Source organism: Colletotrichum aenigma (genome assembly GCF_013390185.1).
Source record: "Colletotrichum aenigma strain Cg56 chromosome Unknown KSG_Cg56_contig06, whole genome shotgun sequence".
Classification (NCBI taxonomy): Eukaryota; Fungi; Ascomycota; class Sordariomycetes; order Glomerellales; family Glomerellaceae; genus Colletotrichum; species Colletotrichum aenigma.
The window spans coordinates 259,884-275,213 of NW_023500912.1; the positions used below are offsets into that span (position 1 = coordinate 259,884).

At 39.5% G+C, this 15,330-nt stretch overlaps 3 protein-coding genes across 3 annotated transcripts; 1 reads left to right on the forward strand and 2 right to left on the reverse strand.

The window, feature by feature from the left end:
* Window positions 1–7,559: 7,559 nt before the first annotated feature.
* CGCA056_v009081 (uncharacterized protein) lies at window positions 7,560–8,954 on the reverse strand (the record flags this gene model as incomplete). The annotated part of the gene is made up of 3 exons (XM_037324328.1): window positions 7,560–7,964; window positions 8,029–8,758; window positions 8,815–8,954. The coding sequence occupies 3 exons, from the start codon at window positions 8,952–8,954 to the stop codon at window positions 7,560–7,562; spliced, it is 1,275 nt and encodes a 424-aa protein (XP_037176985.1).
* An 856-nt stretch (window positions 8,955–9,810) lies between these two features.
* On the reverse strand, window positions 9,811–10,947 carry CGCA056_v009082 (uncharacterized protein; the record flags this gene model as incomplete). Its single annotated transcript, XM_037324329.1, has 2 exons — window positions 9,811–10,667; window positions 10,749–10,947. 2 exons carry the CDS (start codon window positions 10,945–10,947, stop codon window positions 9,811–9,813), a joined length of 1,056 nt encoding a protein of 351 aa, XP_037176986.1.
* A 2,801-nt stretch (window positions 10,948–13,748) lies between these two features.
* CGCA056_v009083 (uncharacterized protein) lies at window positions 13,749–14,526 on the forward strand (the record flags this gene model as incomplete). Its single annotated transcript, XM_037324330.1, has 2 exons — window positions 13,749–13,876; window positions 13,998–14,526. 2 exons carry the CDS (start codon window positions 13,749–13,751, stop codon window positions 14,524–14,526), a joined length of 657 nt encoding a protein of 218 aa, XP_037176987.1.
* Between the last annotated feature and the right edge of the window lie 804 nt (window positions 14,527–15,330).

Genomic DNA, 15,330 nt, shown 5'->3' on the forward strand with positions numbered 1-15,330 from the left:
TGTCTCCATTGCAATAGCTGAAGAGCAGACCGCGAATGGCTGTCTGAACTTCACTTTGTCAGAGATGGTCTGATATTGTTGAAGGTGTCTGTTTGGTAGATGGCGCTACTTATATATGTTGACTGCACTGCCCTTCATTCATCTACCGGATTACATGCCTTCTACCTACTGGCATAGAACACCCAATCCTGCCGGTCTATCAGCATTAATGCATCTCCGTGACTGCCATCCGATTTCTGGCCGATGAAAACGTGATAAGGCTTGTTGGTGCCCACCATTCATGCATTTTTCCAAAATGGGACAGATGAGACATGATTGTGCATGCGCATGCAGCAACCAACGTGGCAGTCCCACGTTGAATGTCAGCATCAAGCCGGGATCTTGCAATGCTTGCGGGTCTTGGGGGACCAAACATTGGCGACAACAAATTGTTGTGTCAATGCAGCAGCGGAAAACCGTTTGCGAGGATTATTTTCAGCGCAAGGGGTGATGGTTACCCGGAAGAAACATCTCTCTGGGTGTTGTCAAGATTGAGTCAACGGATGACATTGCATCCTCAGTATTCACTAGAAAAAACACCTTTCAAGATAGCATCTTGTATAACGCATTGCTTTTGACGCGCTTTTGCTTCGGTACAAACCATTCAATTGTGCAGACCCTCATCCGCGTGAAGGAAAATCATGCTTTAGTATTCGTGTCCAAAATTGCCCTGGCTTGCAAATCAATATATCTATTACTCTACTATATGCTTTTGCTCAATCATCAGCATGGAAAATCACAGCAACTTTGACGCTTTCTGCTCGTCATACATTTGTTCTGTAGCTTAGGCAACCGGCCACCAAAGATTTGGAGACGAAGGGACTTCCTGCCCGGCATTACTATCGAGTAGTCTTATAGGGAGCAACCCTGGAAGAGAGAATGACTAACATGCAATTTGAGATATATCCTTTTGGATCCATAAATCAATTACAAGATTGTGACTAAACGAAGTACTAGCACGATTCAGTGTAACTATTCATGTGGACGGCCATGGTGTTTCTAAGCTACTATCATTTGAAAACACTCGCTCGGGGCCAAAGAGCCTAATGCAATCTTCCTAAAGATATTTCCAATCTTGTTTGCAGAAAAGCATCGCTGTGTCTGTCCGTAACTGGATTTCTGTCGCCAAACTGAGGCAGCGATGGACCGTGGTGATTAATCCCATGGATTAAATGAGGCACCACAAAGAATTCGGAGATGGGAATCATCAGGCTATAGAAGAGCCGCATTGGTGACTGATTCCCGCCCACTCAACCTCTATGTAGTCAATTCTGCGCTGGAATTCGAGACGCTATATCCCGAAAGGCGTTCCTGCGAAGGACAAGATGACCACCCTTCACCGAAATCCGAACCAAGAGCTCCGCTTTCAGTAAAGGACTGTCGAATTCTAGGCAGTGACAGAGTGATGAAACCATGTCTTGCACTTTGGTCACTCATTCCTCAAATATGATTGGGCATGAAAGAGTAATCCGGCTGCCGCCGCATGGCACAGCCAGGTGCGCCGTAAGCGACGAACGATTCTTCGCACTCTTGAATCCCAGAAAACCTTCGCCTCCACCAGATCCTAGGCTTCCTTTGACGGGTTCGCTGACGGCAGGCCAAGGCGGGATCTGACATGGGTCTCGCGCCCTGGATCTGTCTGGGTCAGCACAAAAGAGCCTTTACCCGCACTTTTTTAGCATGAGGGAAGCAGGTCCCTCGGCACATCGACGATGCTGACATCAGCACGGAGAATCCTTCGCCTGAAGTGACCAGGGGTGATGACCCGACTGGACAGCGATCCACGACACATCTTGCCTACAGTCCGTTGTACTAATAGCGTCCGCCCCCCCTTTTTACTGAAATTATACATGCATAATCCCTATATATATATATATAGATTTATTTAATACTATATAGATATTTATGGTATAGTAATTAACCTATTTTAATAGCTTTAATTAATCTATTTCTATTAAATTTCATAATTTAAAAATATTATAATACTTCTTAAGCATTATTATACACTTTAATAAGTAGATGAAAACTTATTTAGGTATTATTTATTATTTATTATTAATAGTATATAAGAATAATAATATATATAATAACTAATATAAGATATTATTAGAAATCCTTTTTAATATTCTATTTTATTATTAATTAGAATTATTATACTTACTAAAAAAGCTTATTAGATTATTATTATTAGAAAGACTATTAAAAAAGCTATTAAAAAGGTTATTATTATTAAAATCAATTTTAAAGTTAATAATTTAGTAGCTTTTAAATCTATATTATAAAAAAAGTATATATATATATATGTATAGCTTTTTATTATTATAAAAGGCTTTAAAAATAAGTTTTTATTAAAAAGTAATAATAATAAAACAAAAATAAAAGGAATCTATTATAAAAGATTTAGTTTCAAAGTATTCTATTTTTATTAATGTTATTATTTTAATTAGATTTAACTTTAGTTAATTTAACTTCTCATTAAACTATTTAATTTATAAATAATATATTTATAGCTTTTCATTATAATACTAATAATATATTTATATTGTTTTTTAATGTATTTAAAAAAGAGGAAGATATAAACAATAATAAACTAATTCAATTATAAATTTAATTATTTATAGTTTAATATTTACAAATAATAATGTATTTATTGTTTATTTAATTATTAAAAGTATTATATATCATAGATTTAGTTTTATTAATATATTAGATATAAATAATGGAGATTAACAAATAGATAATAATATTTAATTTAAAATAGAAATAGTTTATTCATATAATCTAAAAAAAGCTAATATTATTATTATTATTATTATAAGAGCTAATTAATATATTTAAACTAATATTAATTGTTATTTAAATATAATTATTTACTAAAAAGGTTATTTAGCTAAATATTTTATAAATTAATATTATTCTCTCTTTTAAATAAGCTAGGAAAAGAAAGAAAGATTTATTTCACTGTTAAATAGTAATATAATATTATATTAATCTCTAATACAATAATAATTAATATATAAACATTTTAAAAAAGTAATTAAATCAACGTTTTAATTAATATAACAAGAATAATTAATTATAAATTTAATAGTTTTATAAGTATTAAATATTAAAAAGAAAATATATATAAATAATCTTTTTATATGTAGTTATATCTATTTGGAGTACTATGAATATAAGAATAATTTAAATAATAGAAAGTTTTATTAATATTATATATTAAGGTAAACATATCATAAAATTAAATCTTATTATGTAGAGAAGTAAATTAAAGCTATTATAACTAAATAAATTAGTGTTAATAATATAAGACTATTTGAAGAACTATTTAGTAAGGTTTTTTATAATTAGTTTATTAAAGATTAAAATTACTAGAATAAGACAAATAAAAATATTATTAAAGTTAGTAATAATTAAAAGATAATAATAATAACAAAAAAGAAAACTAAAAGTATTATATTTCTATCATTAAAGTTAAGATTTAGCTTAAGTAATACTAATAATAATATTATTATTAATATACATAGTAATATAAAGATATTGAATTATTATTTTTAGTACTTTTACTTATATATGTAGCTATTATTATTAATATTATAACTATTAATATATTAGCTATAAATAAATCTTTTACAATATTTATTATTTACTTTTCTATTATTAAATCTTTTAAATATTTATTAACTAAATGTTATATCTTTAATACGTTTATTTTTATTAATAGTATTAGATTTACCCTAAAAAGCTTTAAATTACATAGCTAACTTTATTAAGTAATTTATATCTATCTACAGTAAGTAATATAATATTAATACAAAATTGAAAGAAAGTTATATAAATTATACCTAATAAATAGCAATTTATAAATAATTTATAAATTACTAAATAAAGTTTCACTGAAAACCTTATTAAAGACATCAAGAATTTAATTAAACCTTTTGTAAATAATAATACTTATTATAGAGAGTAATTTAACAGTTTTTTAATATAATATCTTATTTCAACTTTTCTTTATATTATTAAGAGTTAAAGAGAGATATTTATATAAGAATATATATTAAATTACTAAGAGAGATAATAATAATATTAATTAAAAACTCTATAATATTAGTTTTAAATAAATTAAAGTTATCTTAATATATTAGTACTTTAGTTTTTAGTTTTATTTTATTATTAGTATCATAGATGTTATTTAAAAAATTATAAATTAAATAACATAAAGTTAAGCTAAATAATAAAAATAATTAGATTAAAATTTTAAATAATACATTATTAATAGAGATATATTACTTAAAAAAGGATAGAGAAAATAAGTAATATAATAAAAACAATTTAAACTTTAATTACATATATCATTTTTTATATAATATATTTAACTATAAAAAAGTCTATTTATAGCTATAGATGTAATATTACTATTTTATGTATATAAAAATAATAATTTTACTATAATTTTAGATCTATAAATAGTATAATTTATCTTAATACTTTCTAGTTAATTATAATTAAAATCTCTAATTATAACTAAAATCTATAACTATAAGCTATAGTAATATATTATTATTATAAATTATTATTATAAATATTAATAATATATTTTATATATATATTAATATACTTATAGTTAAAGGTTTCATATTCTTACTAGCTATAATTATAAATTTAATGAATCCTTATCTTATAATAATATAATTAAGACTTATTATAATTATAGAATACAAATTTAGATTATTTATTAATATTAATATTTATAACTTATTCTCTTTTTTATAATTTAGTATTATTAAATATTCTATTAAAATTAATAGATAAATAGTAGAAATAGCTTCTAATTTAAGATAGATAATACTTAATTTTTATAATATAGTTATATAGATATTGCATAAAATCCAAAATATTATTCGTATTATCATTCTATTTTAAATATATGTTTCTAATATATTACTTTAAATTACTAAAATACTTCTTAATAAAATTAAAGTCTAATAAATATAAAAATAGAAACTTAAAATTAATATTTAATATTTAGTATAAATCTTTAATTTAAAATTTATAATAACAGAAAAAGTTATTTATAATAATAATAGAATTTAGCTTTAGAGAATATTTATACTCTAGAATAAAATATTGTTATAGCTAAAAAAACAAATTATTACTATTAGTTATATTATAATATATAGTTAAATGTAAGATATTATTTAACATAAGAGTTAATAAAATTTATATATAAAGGTTTTAAAACTAATTACTCTCTATAGTTTAAAGTATAATAAACTTGTTTAATATTCATTTAGTCTTTTATATCTTAATATCTTTATTAATATTAAATTTATTAATAAATATTAACTAATTAGAGTAATATTATTATATATAGTATAAATACTTATATTATAATCTATTATTTTATTAAATAGCAATAATTATAAAACTTTTATTTATCTAGCTAAATAAATTCAATTACTAACTTACTGTAAAATAATTAATTTAAATCTTAAAAACTTTAAATAAGAAATCTTATATCTTTTTAAGAGATAAATTGTTATAATATTATAATAATTTAAAAAGTTTTATATAATACTATATTTCTATTTTTTATTAATTTTAATAATATTCTTTATATTTCTATATTTACTGATAATATTACATTATAACCTATATTATTAAATTATTTACTTAACATAGTTAACAGTATTTACTAGTTTATAAGTTTTTTAGTTTTTAAATAGTAATGTTATTATAATTCCTAATAGCTATAAATGTAAAATTTGAAATATTATTATATTATTATTATTACTTAATACATTTTTAATATATTAAATACAATAGACTATAGATATACATTAATTAATAAATAATAATTAATAACTAAATATAATCCATATAATAAAAAACGTTTAATTATAAATAAACTAAGCTATTTGAAAAATTATTATTTTTATTAATTATTAAAGCTGTTTATTTTAAATAACTATATTAAGCCTTTTAATATATTTTTATATTATTTAAAGCTATATAGATTATATGTTAAATAGATATATAAAATTATATAATAAATCTTTTTATTTTTTTTAATAAGTATTATTCTACGTTTTTATAAAAATAAAATATAGTTTTTATTAATTAATTAATATAAAATAAGAAAACCTAATTAAGTTAATAATATCTCTATAAATAAATTAACTATCATAGAAGTATTAAATATGTATTTTATATCTCTATTATATAGTTATATATTTAAATACTATTATAATTATAGTAATTAATAGTAATTAAAGTATTAGTAATAGATTTAGCGCGTTTTACGTACGATGTGCAAAAATGCGCGTTATAGTGAAAAATAGGCTTTTTTTCATATTTTTGCATAAGCGGGGAAAAAAAAGGGGGGGCGGACGCTGTCACTGCAACGGACTGTATTTCGGTGGCTGAGAGGTTGCGCTCGCCTTCCGACGAACTACTAAAACATGGGGGTTGACCGGGGTTAGGTAGTCACCTGATAGGGCTGTTCGGTTGGTAATCCTGAGCTGGGAGACATAAGTTCTTTCCATCAAGACAGCGTGTCGCAGTACCTATGCACAAATGATTTAAACCGGAGTGGTCCGTCTTGCTTCGGTGTCTCGTCGGTTCAAGACTTCGATAATCTTTCAACCTTGGCTCTCATGGCTCCAGACAAGTTGAACACAACTCAATCAGCTCCAGGACGAGTGCCGACTTACCATAAACACTCGTTCAAAAGGAAGCCTCACGTCTTAATACCGCAAACAAGAGGTCATCGAATAGTATATCTAGGCCCTCCCATATACGTAAGAAAACTGCCGGTGATGGAGCCTCGGTATTATGGACCAAATTCGGACTTAAGAGGTATGCAGCGTTGGTTTCTGAAGTACAGGCGACAGACTGACTGGCTCATAGCTTTGCAAAGGTTGAAACCAAGATTTCTGGCAGTACCAGAACAGCCTAGTAATACACGGTACTCGGTCCAATTCTCTGGACAACATCCATGTGCCACTTCATCGTCTTCATGCGTCCGAAGCAATTGCGAAGATGAATGCAGCACAAGTGACAATAGCGATTTGGACACGACGGCCGAAAACACAACGAGCAACCACTTCAAAAATAAGGGCATTAGTCGGCGGAGTGCACCACAAGTTAAAGAATAATAGTACGCATGGCGATATCGCCATACAGATACCAAGCAAAGACCAATGGAGCCAATAGAATACGTACATCATCCCTTTTATTCTGCAAGTAGACCAGCATCATACCACACCATCCAAACATGCGGGACAACTCAACCGTTGACGCTGTTCCTCGCACAGCTTTCCCGAACCTGATGTCTGCAAAACAGATGTCTTCACCAATGCATCCATACATGTAGTGGCTGTGCGCTAGTCCCCGATATCCTCATTCCGTATCATCGGAGCATACTCTCAACCGTTGTCCCTCCTGTAGCAAGCAAGCGCATGCAGCATATCAACCATGGCTCAAGCCTCGTATATGCACTCTTTGCTTAAAGCTCATGATCATCCATCAATTCTGGCTCGCTTTATGCATTGTGAGCAAGTGCAATGATTGTCGTCTCTGTGCATGTCGCTGGCGTCCGTCTCGTCGATGGCTCTCTTCAACGGCCGAGTCTGGGCATCCCATACCAGATCTAGAGATGCTCCCTGGTCTTCTCTGTCGTCATCATCGGAAAGTAATTCAACATAAGTGATCGAAACAGCTGGATCGTTCAACTGGTCTTCGTGAGAGTTAACTGTCTCGCCGGGGAAATCTTCATCGAATCTTTCGGTAGCCAGTTGCAGCAGCTTCTGCCGGAGGTGCATCATATCGGCCTCTTCCGGGAGAGGGTTTTCTTCGATCAGGTAGCTCAAGGCATCAAGGACGTAGACACCGCAGCTGGTGGCATCAGGTTGACGGGGGCCGGTCTAGGAGGTGCAGGTCAGCCTAGAGCAACAATGCCAAAGGGCACGAGTTGGAGTCGGGACTTACCAGGTCCTCCATCATGAAAGCATCGCCGGTCAAATCCTCCAGCCAATTCAGGACACGTTGGCAAATTTTGTAGATCATCTCCGCATCGCCCATCGGGTCGTAGTGTCTGAAAGTGTGCGCAGCGAGGTCGATCTCACCAAGGGTCCAGTGCAGGGGACTGTCGTGGTGCATGACAGCGAAGACGCGCCTCGCCTTGAAGGCGGCCCTGGGAAGCCTGGAAGGCAAGTCGCCATCAATCTTGAGCCATAGGGGGTGCATGAGTAGAGCGTTATTGGCAGCTTCAGAACGATCAAGAGCAGAATCCGCGATGAGCTCTTGCATCAGCTCAATAGTGTCACCTGTCAAGCGCTCTCTGGGTCCTTGCAGCTGAAATATGGCTTCTTCGAATTGCCAGTAGCGCTGTTGTACCAACTTGTCCTCTGCAGCTCCCAGATCGGAGCAGTCAGAGCCTTCGAGGTCCAGATGGAGGGGCTCAACTGCATGCTGTCTGTCGTGGTCAACGTGGTCAAGGTTAACGTCCTCGTCCTGAAGGTAGAAGGGTTCATCTTCTCTCAAGCCATAAGTCTGCTCCTCAGCGAAAAATCCGGGGTTCTCCAACTCAGCAGTGCAGGCTTCGTCATAATGAACGTTGTTCCTGTCCAGGATGCCTTGTATTTCGGCTGTGCCCACGCCACCCTCTTCGCTCCATGAAATGCTATCACCTTCAGTGGGGATAAGATAATTATCAGGTCTGCGCATGTTGCTCGTCAGCCGATGATTTCATTAACATTTTGTGTGGCACCTCACTCGTTGGAATCGTGACGTACGGATGAGTCGTCATGTTGGGCACGTCTCATCTCGGCAGAAGCAGCGATGCTGGTGTCCCCAAGAAGGTCCGAGACATTCTCGAAAGAATTCACCTGGTACAGGGCGGAATCTTCTGCCATCTTTGCTGCAGTGCTGAATTTGGTGCTGGATTTGATGGTCCTAGTGATTCAGTCGCTGTTTTCACTGGGGAATATTCGGGCTGTGACGGCGGCGTGGAACGAGGCGGTCCCTGGCAAACGGGTCCCTGGCAAACGAAGGAAATCCAAGCCAAAAAGAAGCAGGTCCGACTGACGAGAAAGAACGAGTTGGTAAACGAGTGAAAAATGAGCGTGGTGCGGAATCGAGGTCGAAGTCCCGACTTCCGGGCTCCCAGGCGATCCGTCGAAGTGAGGGACCCGGGTTGGATGGGTTTAAGATGGAGAAGCAGCAAGCGATGGTGAGAAGAAACAGCTCCTTCCAAGAATCAAAGCAACACGAGCAAGAGGCAGGATCTGTTAGCTTCATCACTGCTGCCATCGAGACGTCTCTCGTCCCGAAGGGGGATCTTTGTTTACTTGGCTCAATAAAGGGTGGGGGTTGGCGATGTTATTGAATACTGGTGAAAGGATGAACCCACTAGGATGCATCAGCCTGAAAATTGCAGATACACTCATGATGCCCTCAATTGATCCAAAGTCAAAGGTAACAGCTTCCACAGACTCGTGGCTTTGGCTTGTTGCACACTTGCGCGCATGTATCGGGTATGACTTTGACATCAAAGTTGGAATTCTCTGATTTCAGCCTGGGTGTTGTCGAATGGGGACATGGCACTGGCGGGTTGCAGTTATTGAGAGTCTATCTGACTAGAATTTATTGTGCAAAGGGACACCGTGAGAAACCGAGAGTACTGTACATTGACCAAACCGAGCCATTCCCGCAACCAAATCCTCCTCGAATTCTCTTCAAACGCCACGATATTTCACCTTGTCTACCACCCTACAAACCCGAGTGAGCTGGAACGTATTCATCGGCCGTCTCTTCCAATCTCTCCAGGCCAGGAAGGCCTTGGGGCGGGACGAAGGCAGCAAATGCTTCCTCAATTCTTTGTCTCTTGGACTCGCGGCCAGTAATCTCCATCTCGATCAAGCGTTTCTGGCGGGTAATGTCCTTCAGCTTGGCTTCAATATCGGCAAAGCTGTCACTGCTGGCTGGAGTGGTTGTGCCGGAAGCGTTCGACGCCTCACGATCGCGAGGGCCGGATGCCTGGGACTGGATCTTCTCCCAAGATCGTTGCATGCCAGTGCGAAGCTCCTCGATGGCGAGGTCGGCTTCACTCATGCGATCGTAGGCATCCGACAGCTGGTCGTCAGAGTGACGCAGGAGTTCGATGACGGTGGCGATTCGATCAGCAATTCCAGTAAGCTGAGTAACTTGAGCTTGAGTGGCCTGAACGTGGGGTCTAGAGACGGGCTGGGCTGCATCAGACTGCGCAGCTTGTTCGGAAAGGTTGAAGTCCGTTCCTTGGAAAGGTCGACGGGGGTACGCGCCAGCGGCGTTGACAGCTTCCAACTGACTCCCTGTGTGATCAACTTCTCCGATGGGACCGGTAGAGTCCTCAAAGACATGGCAGGGACGCTTCAGCAGCTTTTCCTCGTACTTGTCGAAAGCGGCAGAGCTGGGAGTTCGAGACATGAAATCGAACAGGACCCGCTTGCGGGGATCCTTCGCGGCAACGTCGCAGTCGGAGGCAGACGCTTCGTTCGGGTTGGGCTCGCGGGCCTTGATCTGCGCAATCTCGACGTCGGACTTCTCGTCTCGATGGACGCTCGAGTTGTGGAAGACATGGTCTGTCTCTGTGCTCGAAGTCAGCAACACAGTGAAACCAACAAAAAGGACAGGCGTGGCGAGCCCGAGTAGTGCAAGAGGGATCCTACCAGGATCACCTTCGCGTCGGAAGGTGCGCTGAGCATGGTCATAGTGGATGATCTGCGGCTCGTGATGGATAAGTCCCAAGCCCGGAATCTGCTGCTGGGGACAAGTGCCAAGGCGAGGAAGCTGCAAGTCGCTGGTTGGGCATTGCGCGATGCTCTCTCGGGAAGGGTCGCCGGTGCTGGGAGGCGACGAGAAATCCATCCTGGTGAATGCGAGGAAGGATCTTGAGGAAAGTTTCTGTTGCTTTTTCGACACGAGACAGCCGCAGCAACTTCCGGAATGTTCTGGGCGAGTGAAATGCGTGTCAACTCTGGTAGTCAGGCTGCAGACACCGTGGCTGAAAGCAAGGCAAGAGACGTCGGAGTCGACGTCTTGGTGCTCGAATTTCCTCGATTCCCAGGAAAGTGGCTTCAAAACCACGGATGTTGAAGGAAGGAGGAAAGTTTCAAACGGAAGATTCGAGGTCTGGAAAGAACTGGAACGCGTCGAGGGGCAGGAAAGGAAGGCCAGTGCCATCGACACCTGCCTTTGACATCAGCAGCACCTTCCCCGAGACTGCCATGGACCCGCATGGGCTGAGGCTCTGGTCACAGCCAGGCAGGTACTGTCTCGGCAGCATATGGAAGGCGAGGACACTGAGACCAGGCCTCTCGAGCGAACCCTCCAAAATCATTCAGAAGTGCAGGCTGAAAGAATCGCGGCGTTGTGGTCATGATAGTATCTTTGTGCATGATGAGTCTTTGAACTTGATGAGTGAATGGAGCCCAAGAGAAGAGAACGCATGGAAACAAATCGAGATGCCAAAGCAATGGATCTGGAAGAGCCTTAAGACTGATGCATTGAAGTGGGAAGAATCTTGCTTGAATGGAGGTTGGAAATAGTGTCAACGTGGGCATCCAAATACCCAGTGGGAAGTCGAAAAGGCAGAGTGTCATAACTCTGGTGTCTCGATGGGTGATATCAACCTGTCAGAAGCAATAGAGTTTGGGCCGAGCTTCGATGAGAGTGCTGTTAAGGCCACAAGCCTTTCGCAATACGCGGGAGGCGATAAATGTTATACTTGAGCCGAAGATTGCGATGTCCACTACTAATACCAACCACAACGATGAATAGTCGACCAGCAAGTATAACGCCGACTACCAAAAGGACTGAGTAGAATTGGCTAAAGACACTCCAGGGTCGAAGATGCCCGCTACTTGGCCTCAGAAACACCTTCCAAAAAACTTGACATATACAAAAGACTCGGTAGAGGCATGACTTTCAGCGAAGGGGCAGCAAACTTTGGGTACCTCACATGCAATGGCAGCTCATATCATTTGATGAAGAAAGACTAGATAACCTGCGTTGACCGTGAGGAAGACTTCCCCTCCTCAATTTTTCGAGCTCCAGAACTCAAAGACTGTTATCCTGATTCATGGTAATTTCAGGAATCAGGCTCGTGATCTCGTCATAATACTCGCGAACTGCGAACTTATCCTGAATGTTCTTTTAATGCTTGTTGCCCCAGAGTCGATTGCTTTCATTGTGACGAATCATTTCTATGCAATGGTCTCCAGCAAAATAGCTTCTTAGGTCTTATCGTCGATCCAGGGCCGGGTAGTGGACCGATGCGGGGTAAATCTGCCGGCAGGTCACCCGGACGGCCGGCAAACCAGTGGTCTCATTTAACCTTTCGAATCTGGCATAGTGTTGGTTATCTCTCCACTCGGTGGCGGGGCACCGATCACGGCGACACTAGTCACGTCGAAGATAACAGTCGTCAACAGAGCACATTCTGGTCTCATTTAAGCTTCTATTCCCTGCCTGCTCATCTCCAGTGCATCATGGTATTTTACACGGGCCGCTTTGGGCATTTACCTGCGAAATCATGCCCCGGAAGCCCCGTCCGTACCGGCCCAAGACAAGAGGTCCGATTGAACCCCACCCCCGGGTTACACCCCTATCCCCAGATTTGAACTAATCCCAGGGTTTACTTCGACCACAGGCTGCTTTGAGTGCTCAAAACGTAGGATAAGCTGCGATCGTACGGAGCCGGAATGCGAGAAATGCCAATCCAGAGGCCTAAAGTGCAGTGGGCTCGGCATTTGACATCGCTTCAGCGATGGTATCGCTGCCCGGGGCTTCTGGGTGGGCAAGACAATCCAGGAAGTCTTCGAGGGGTGCGTGATACCAGCACACTTCTTTCGGCAACCCGTTTCTACTTTCTAACAGCGGTTAGACGAGATGCCGAACAACAAGTAAAAGCGTCATCCCTGGAGCGAATATCAAAGCCATGCCCAAACAGCGCAAAGCTGTATGAAGAACTTGGCAGTGAGGAACATTTCCTACAAGACAACGATCAAGTACTGGGTTATGCGGATATCCCGGCGTCTCTCAGCGAAGCTACCGTTGACGACAATGTTGAGTCTGTGGTAGATTCATCAAACAATAAACCTCTCCTCCAGTCGCAGAGGCCGCAGGAATTCGCTCAGACGAGAAACATGGCAACAGCGGGGATAGCACGGAAGCATGGCTGCTTAAGGGTTCAGCCGCCACCTGCCAAAGTCGCATCATGGGCGGTACCTCTTATCCGTCATTGTACGTCTCGTCAAAATCTCTTCATGCCAGTGTTCCTCAAGTTGCTCAACCTGTTGACTGTCTTCTTAGTCTCCGATCATATCGCCGGGGAAATGGTGGCGATAGATGGCTTGCACAACGGGTGGAGGCATCTGGTCTTGCCAATTGCCCATCTAGATCAATTGGTACTAAACTCAGTGTTGACAGTCGCCTCTTTCCATCGATACGGGCAACGCTTATCTCAATCAAAGAGCCTGGATTTCCGTGAGGACTCCCTTCCAGCACCGCCGGGCCTGTCATATCAGCTATCTGCAAACGACAATCCTTCAGCATCTCAGCTGTACGCCTGCACAATTGCAGATCTTCAACGCCGAGATCTCGGACACAGCGACCAATCCTCTAGACTGTCCATCTTACTCGCCATCCTAGTGCTGTTGGTAGCAGTCATGGTCACAGGTTCAGATGACTTCCCGCTGCTATTTCGCTTACTTGAGTCCGCACTCGAAGCCATCGGGGGAGAAGACAGCCTGGGCGAAGATGAGCTGTCACGTTTTATCGTCCGCCAAGTTCACAAGTAAGCGTTTGTGGATCTTCGCCACTGGAGAGATTCCGCCTTTTCCGCACCAACAGTTACCTTGCGCCGTCGGGGCTCCAGAGGTCTAGGCTGTGATCACAGCTAACTTTTCCACTTCCAGAATGCGGGTATACGCTGCACCGCTGATCAATGAGCAGTGGGGTATCACAACACTGAGCACTCGCCAGAACATCACGCAGGCGTTTGAATGCATCAGGCACTGCTCTCAGCATCAGCCAGAGCACTATCCGATTACGTCGTTGGTCATGAGTCTCATCCAGCAATCCTACGACATATATCTCGACCAAGCGCGTCGCGATATACTGTCGGTAGCTTCCGTTAGCGACGGCTTTCCACAGTTCGCCGAGTCTATCTGCCGAGTTCAACGATTCAAGGAGACGTTTGAATCTTTCCCTGCTGACTCGCCCGGTAAACAAGTCCTCATCTGGGCAACCTTTATGGCGGCTTCCGACAGTGTTCTGGAAGAGCATAAATCATTCTTCCGGGAGGTATTCGCATCTTTCTACAAGCGCAGCGGCTTTGAGAATCTTCGCAAAGGCATGGATCAACTTGAACGAGTCTGGAAAAGAAGAACACTGGGCGATCGATGGATCTCACTACTACCACAAGCTAAAGTATTCATCATGTGATCAATGTGAGCCCGATTGCTCTATGACATAAAGCACCATAATCTCGGGGAGTTTTCATGATTGATCGAGCCATGGGAAGGGAAACCTTTCTTGGGCTACTTGACATTCCTAATAGTGCAAGTAGAACTTTTTCAAAGTGCTGATAAACATGGTTTTTCCGGCCGCATATCGTCCATGACGGCCTTGGCAGCTCTGGTACCTTCCTCGATATCGCCATCAATGAATACCCTCCATCCTAAGACCCAGTCCCCACTGGCAAATAGTATATTGCCTTGGTGTTTTCGGAGATCTTTGAGTTACTTGAAACTGTAGCCTGGTGCAAAGTTACACCATGTTCCTCGTGATAATGAGTCAGCAAGCCAATTGTGCCAAACCTGGATAAACATTAGCAAAAGCCCAGCTCAGTCCGCCATAGCGAATATATACGCAATGGGGACATACCACTTGCTTGACACTCATTTCTTGAAATCCTTGAGCGTCGAACAAGAAGTCACAAACATCGTCTTTCGGGTTGGAAGAGTCTCTGTTAGACCCGAAGAACACCAAGTGCGTGTTTCCTCCTGGAATCAGTCCATCTCCTCAGCAACTGAATACCCAACGAGCTGGTCATGATGCACATGCTCAAGCGCGCAAATTGTCACCTTCAATCTCCATGTGTACTTTAGCGGCGAAGTTGATGTGCCCCCGGCTGGATGCAGTAGTTTTACCCTCACAAAGAGGAGGCTCGAAGCGGACTTCGAGAAGGATGTCTAAAAGAAACGCGCCAGTAAGATGACATCTTCTCGGAAACATGACATATTGCCT